The sequence below is a fragment of the Gavialis gangeticus genome, unplaced genomic scaffold, assembly GCF_001723915.1.
Source record: "Gavialis gangeticus isolate Ggan-Ray unplaced genomic scaffold, GavGan_comp1, whole genome shotgun sequence".
NCBI lineage: Eukaryota > Metazoa > Chordata > Crocodylia > Gavialidae > Gavialis > Gavialis gangeticus.
Genome location: NW_017729033.1, coordinates 12,402,941 through 12,410,109, shown reverse-complemented (window position 1 = coordinate 12,410,109; position 7,169 = coordinate 12,402,941). Strand labels below are relative to the sequence as shown.

Below are 7,169 nucleotides of genomic sequence, written 5' to 3'. Positions count from 1 at the left end.
TGGTAGCCTCAAAAATTTCAGTGGGCCTATTTGTGAAGTGAGGTGCTATTCAGTGTGTGAATAAGGGGACAGCAGATCAGAATCTGGCCTTAATCAATTAATGGCCTTAATAAATTAAGGCTCAAGATACTTGTCCCTGTATGAAAGACATAGGAATTATAATTTTCTTTTTACAGGGAGCATCTACATGAGGTGCTAAAAGTGCAGTAGGCTAATTCTACTGTGCATTAGTGTGTCACGGTGAAAGCGGTGCTAATTAGCATCACTTAAAAGACTCATGCCGGCACTAATGTGCAGCAGCATCAATTACTGCACATTAAGTTAGTACCTGTTATTGCAGGTACTCAACTGAATGCACTGTAATTATGGCACATTAATGCACATGTAGACATGCCCACTGAGGGGGAAATTGAGGAACAAAGGGCAAGTTGACATGTTTATTAATGAGCTGTAATTATGGTGCATTAAGTTTAATGACAGGTCCTAACTTAATGCACTGTAATTGGTGCTACTGTGCACTAGGGCAGATGAACAGGTTTTTTGTCATGCTACTGTGCATTACACTAAATCTGCTGTGCATTAACACATTAACATGGGCTTTGCCCGCCTCGCTAATGCACAATAGAATTAGCCTTCTGTGCAATAAGCATCTCATATAGACCCACCCAGACACCCAGACAGATTAAGGCCAATATTTGTACCATAGGCACTCAGTTTAGGTGTCTTAATGATGGGATCACCACTATGAGGCATCTTTAGCTCCCAGTGGAGTCAGAGTTAGTCAGCTCAGCACCTTAGAGAAATGAGGCCCCCATGGTCTCAAGACAGGCATTTAGACATGGATGCACCCAAATTTATAGCACATGTTTTTCCTTTGTGTCTGCATGAGGCTAGGGAGTGCATCACTAGTGCTTTCAGTATATTGATTCCTAGTGCCTTGCTTTAGCAGCAAAGCTGCATTTTTCACTGCAGGGAGTTAGGAGCATGAGCAACTTCCACTGAACATCATGGGGTTTGAATACCTGAAGCGCCTTTCAGAAACCCAGGCTTGATGGAGCCTGACCTGTTTAAAACACCAGGAAGCAGTCCTTAATGTTAAATCCATGGATAATATCAGAAAGTCAGAGTGAAAAAGGCAGGATCTAGAGCTGTTTTTCAAATAGCTGGGGACAGATGGGGAACAAAGCTTCTGGTTCTATAGCTGATCCTGTAGAGCAGGCATCAAAGCTTTCAGTGGCTAACATTCACTCCCATACAGGCAGCCAGCACAAGGTCTTTGGATGCCTTTAATCTCTAGGTATGAGTCACTGCATGCGGTAGGAAGGCCTTCAACCCTCAGATTAATTTTTATTATTATTAGAAAATCATAACTTTTTTTTCACCACGAGGGGGTAACCCCTTATACGTTTCATAATAATGAGGTTATATTTTTCACTGAACTCATGTTACATTGATTTTTCCTTAGAAACCACAGCACAGACAGCGTTTTTAAATGTAGCATGTTGCACTAAGATGATTAAATCCACATTTAAGCCTCTGCTGAGTGAAAGGACTCGATTTTCACAGATGCTGAGAGACCCACAAGTCCCCCTGACTGGTGGATTTGCTCAGGTTGTATACTGGTGTGAGTGAGGTTGAAATCAGACCCTTTGTATGTAGCATAAGAGCAAGCTGTCAGATCTGGCAGCATATGGCCAAAAACTGCTTGACACCTAGGGTACTCTGATGCAGTGGTCTGAATAATAATACCCCACAGCTCCTTGTATTGTGGTGGATCCAGACTAGTCCTGCAGTCCCCACACATGTGAACCGATCCAATGATGTCAGTGGGACTGTCAACATGGGGAAAAGGCTGCAGAACAGACTGCAAACGGGGCAGGGGGGGACATGTTAGGCAAAGATCCTCCTCCCCGCAACTGTTGTCTGAAAAGTGCCATGGGATATTAGTGTCCCTTCACTGGAGGCCAGTGACTCATCCTGTACCCCTAGCCCAGCTCCCCATAGTAAACTGCATGACACTCAGTTCATGTACTTCACCTGAGTTCACTTTATTTTGATCATCACATTAAAAACACAGTGAGAAAACAGATGCCTTTTCACTCGTTCCATTTATTTATGAATTTTTCATACTTGACACATGATAAGAGCAGGAAACAGTGTTAGGCAATAGGGCGAGAGGAGGCAGGGTGGCCCAGTTATATGGTATAATTAGCAAGGGGTGAGGCAGGGCGGGAGGTCATGAAGATCTCCATCATCATATACTGGGATGGAAACAAATGGAAAAGAAGGATAGTTTCATAAAGAAAGCATAAGAAAGGCTGCCAGAAGGAAACAGGGACCCTCCCCTGCTGTCCTCCTACTGCAAACACTCGGACCTCTTGAAACTCTTCACAAGAGGTGTCTTCAAGGTTTCGTGTGTCACCTCACAGGTGTAGACTTCGTGCGCGTTGTATTCGGAGGCTGTGCGCGTCAGGGTGCTGCTCACGCTGTACGTGTTGTCAGCAGCATCCTGTTTCTTGTCACTGGTGAGGACACCAGTGCTAGTGGCGGTGCCGTCTACCTTCCAGGTGATGGTCAAAGCACTTGGATAGAAGCCACTGACCAGGCACACGATGGTGGCAGTTCCCCCTTTAAGCTGCTCAGCTGACGGAGGAAAGATGGATGCTGAAGGTTGAGCATTTTCTCTGCCTGTAGAAAAGGGAAGTACATAGTGTGGTATTAGTGATGACAGCCCACGCGTGAATAGGCCATAGTGCTGTGCCTGCCGCACTTCACACACATGAGGTCAAAACCTTCGTGCTCTGTTTATAGGATTAGTTCCTTGATGAGTCACTGAGACCAGACAGGTGCAGTCCATCAACTAATTCACCTTCAAAATGCCCCTATTTATTTCCATTTTCGATAAGGGGAGACAAGGGCACAGAAAGATGAAGAGACCTGCCCAAAGATGGAGCAAGTTAATGGCAGATCCCACAGGAGGCTACAGAGGCTGTCACCCTCTGTAGACCACCCAAAAATCAATGTAGACCACCAAATATATCAATTTAGACCACCCAATATATCAGTTCTGTTGTAAGTAAATACAGGGCCAGAGCCTCAGGCAGTATAAGTCAGCCTAGCTCCCTGGCCTGCATCATGTTATATGGCTGAGGATCTGCCTCATAATATCCAGCCTCACCTTTCTTGCCACTGTGATTTTGTTGGCACTGCATGAGAGGAAGTTGATGAACCCAGTCCCGGTAAAAGGTACTGGCTCGCTTATCTTTAAGGGTCCTGCAATGCCTGGAAAGGGCACCACTGCGAGATGCCAGCAGGACACCTCTGGGTGCTGGCATTTCATTGATACGTGGACAAGGTACAGTTCAGAAAGCAACACCAGTGCAAGTCCCCCCCCATCTCCACCCAAGCCGTTTCTCTGTTCTGAGCTAGAGGATGCTGTTAGGAAGGAAAGAAGGTACTTCACATTCAACTGCCAGTCACTCTCCTGAGACTGCCAGACGGGTGCTAACGGATGCTATGCACATTGCAATACAAATGCCCCTTTCCACTGAGCGCTTCATTGAACTCTAGTGACCATAGAGTGACATCTTGGCCCGTTGAAGTCAATATGAGTTTTGCCATTGACGTCACTGGGACAGGATTTCACTCCAGACATGCTGCCTGCCCCCTGAGCTGTGCTATCCCTTAAAGTCTCTTTCCAGGGGTGCTGAGCACACTTCCCTCCAGCTGAAGTCAATTGGAGAGGCAAGCGCTTGGTGCTTTTAAAATAAGAGACCAGTCCTCCTCTCTCCTCACCAGTGGGATTCAATGATCTTGGCTGTTACTCCCAAACTATGCTGGGGGAAGGGAGGGGAGAATCAGGTTCAGACCCTTAGTGTTTTATTAACATTTCTCCTGTTGAAGCGCTCATATCAAGACATGAAACCTGTTATTTAAAAATAGCAAAATGAAGCAGTCTGCAATCAGGGACAGATGTCAACTGAGAGCGTGGTCACACTTAGTCTAGCTGCTTTGAGCATTGTTGTCCCTCACTTTATGCCACGTAATCACTACATGAGCCAAATTGGGATCTTGGTACAATGAAGTCCCTGGGAAGAGACCTAGCTGAGTGCACCCGTACCGAGACTCTTGGGGAGTAAGGACCTGGCCCTGAAGACTTTATCCAGACAAGACCCCCACTGATTTTGGAGGCAGTTTTGTCTGAACAAATCTTGCAACTTTGGGTCCTAACTCAGTAAAGAGCTGAAGAAAGGAATAGATAGATCACATCTTTGGAACCTGGAATAAAACTATTTCATTCATCCTCCTACTCTTCTGCTATACAGTCTAACTGCCGTCAGTCTGAAGTGCTACATTCTCACAGAATCAGCATTCAGATATTTTTAAGTGTCTTACGCTACCAGAAATAAAACTTTTTACATACAAAATACGTATGCCCCCTAATTTAGCAGATATACTACCTTTTTATAGCTTGTAGACCTAATTTCTTCATTAAACCAATGCCACACTACTATAACTCCACAAATGTCAGAGGTAAAGTGGGGTGACTGACACCAGTCAAAGAGGAGAATTGCATTCTCTCTATATATTTATACACTATATAAAATAGGCTATCACATCTATACGACATATGAAGCTAAAACAGATTTGCAAACATTTTCTGCTAAAAATAATATATGGACTAAAAGGCATTTACAAATATTTGCAAGCAGGCATTTTAAAAGGAAAAAAAAGATCATTTTGGATTATCTCCTACTACAGTTTTATCAAAGTAACAAGAGAACTGCTTTTTCTTAATGTTCGCTAGAACAGCTCAAAATAAGTACAGCTTTAACTGCAATTAAAACTGCAAAAGTCTTGCCTAAGGTAATCAATAAAGCAAAAGTTTTAAATATATGAGCCCATCACATTTTTCTGTTAGCAGAATTTTTAGGGCAGATATCAGATTTCTCCTGTGACAAAATGCAATGAAGTATATTGCATTTCCAATCTACTGTTTTGCTGCTAAATGAAGACGATTCAGCCAGACTCTGCCATACTTTAACTGCCGAGTATCTTACATTTTCCTCCTGATAGCCTGCTTGTCATGGTGGTTTACAGTTAACTTAGTTTATTACAGGAAAATTATTATTTTAAAATGAATGTTTGTCTGTTCATTAGGGAGGTTTTTAGTATTTTCCTTTTCTTAAACTTGATATTTGACAGCTTCTACCTCATCTGATCTACTTTATCAATCAAGTTCTGTCTTGCCCATTAAATTAGTTTTTAATATGCTAATCACTTTGGCATCTTGGCGCTCCACTTACATTATTTTAAAGGCAATTTCTAATTTCCCCTAATGGGATGTACTATTAAAATGCTGAAATAAACACAAATAATCCTGTATGAACTGATCCTACTCTTGTGAACTCATTGCAAGTATTTCCATTGACTTCATTTGGTGCTAGATCAAGACCTAGTTGATAATGTTAGTTTTTCTTTCACTGAAAATGTACAGATTAGAGGCAAGAACTGAATTGTTACTAATAGTAACAATTTTGGGTCCTCAGATGAAGACCCAGGATTGACACTCTCACTAACCAACAATTCAGTCATCATATTCTCATTTTTTAATTAAATTACCCTTTTCTACAAACATTTCCAGTTAGTTATTATTTCTCACAATTAAAGGTTAGAGTTTTACTACTAGTTACTGGAAGTGGGGCAGGTGGGCAAAGAAAGGGACAAAGGGAAGAAGAGCATTTTTCTATATCTGTGCATTAAATTAGATAAAATCAAAGCGAGAGAGGATTTATCACAAATAAAATGCACTTACGTTTTATCTCCAGCTTGGTCCCTTTGCCAAAAGTGACCCACAGTGCCTAACTATGACCTTCCTCTTTAACAGAAACCTTTTTACTGTATAACTACAGGAGGGCTCAAACATATTGTATGTCAAATATAATAGTTTAATCCAAATTCTCACAAGAGAAGTGGCGGTATTTTCCACGTCTGAAGGTGGATATACTTTGTACACACTTACACTGTCTGCCATCCTGCTAGCGCTCCTATTTCACGCAGTCCTGACACACACAATAATTTTGGAAATGGACAAATTTGATAAAGAGAAGCCGAAGACAGTTAAAAAATGCACTTACGTTTTATCTCCAGCTTGGTCCCCTTGCCGAAAGTGAGCCACAGTGGCTGCCTATGAACTTCCTCTCATACAGAAACCTTTTTGTTGTACAACTAAGGGATCTCTCATTTATGTAATATGTAATAGTTTAATCCAAATTCTACAGCGGTCAGTGGAGGTAGTCGTCCACCCTCGAGGACAGGTATATTCCTTACGTATCTACATTGCCTGCCATTCTCTCAGAGCTCTCATTTCAAGAAGTACCAACTCAGAAAAAAGTCACGGAAATGGACAAATTTGACAGAGAGAAGCTGAAGAGAGTTTAAGAATGCACTTACGTTTTATCTCCAGCTTGGTCCCCTTGCCGAAAGTGAACCACAGTGGTTGCCTATGAACTTCCTCTCATACAGAAACTTATTTTCTGTGCAACTAAATGAGCCCCCTTGGATTAATTTGCCTCAAATGTAGCAATTTAGCTTTACAAATTTTGCTTGAGGAGGTGACAGTATTTTCTATCCTTGAGGATTGATTTATATTAGACATTTCACTTTCCTTACCCTTCTCCTCTCTGGTAAGTCTTTTGACATTATTCCACCAATGCCACCAAAACACACAAAACTTGCAAAAATGGACAAATGCGACAAGCAAGGATGAAGAGCAGGGAAGAAAGGTACTTACGTTTGATTTCCACTCGGGTCCCCTTGCCGAAAGTGTACCACAGTGGTTGCCTATGAACTTCCTGTCATACAAAAACCTATTTTCTGTGCAACTAAATGAGCCCCCTTGGATTAATTTGCCTCAAATGTAGCAATTTAGCTTTACAAATTTTGCTTGAGGAGGTGACAGTATTTTCTATCCTTGAAGTCTGATTTATATTACATGTTTCACTTTCCTTACCCTTCTCCTCTCTGGTAAGTCTTTTGACATTATTCCACCAATGCCACCAAAACACACAAAACTTGCAAAAATGGACAAATGCGACAAGCAAGGATGAAGAGCAGGGAAGAAAGGTACTTACGTTTGATTTCCACTCGGGTCCCCTTGCCGAAAGTGT

General features: G+C 42.1%; 1 gene segment (V, D, J or C); it reads right to left on the bottom strand.

Annotated features, from left to right (window-relative positions):
- Window positions 1-2,032: 2,032 nt before the first annotated feature.
- The window catches only part of LOC109304063, a gene marked incomplete at its 5' end in the record, with an annotated part of 12,000 nt that continues 6,863 nt past the window's right edge, over window positions 2,033-7,169 (bottom strand). Inside the window, 1 exon segment of the C gene segment in view lies at window positions 2,033-2,688. Within this exon segment, the coding sequence occupies window positions 2,357-2,688 (332 nt within the window).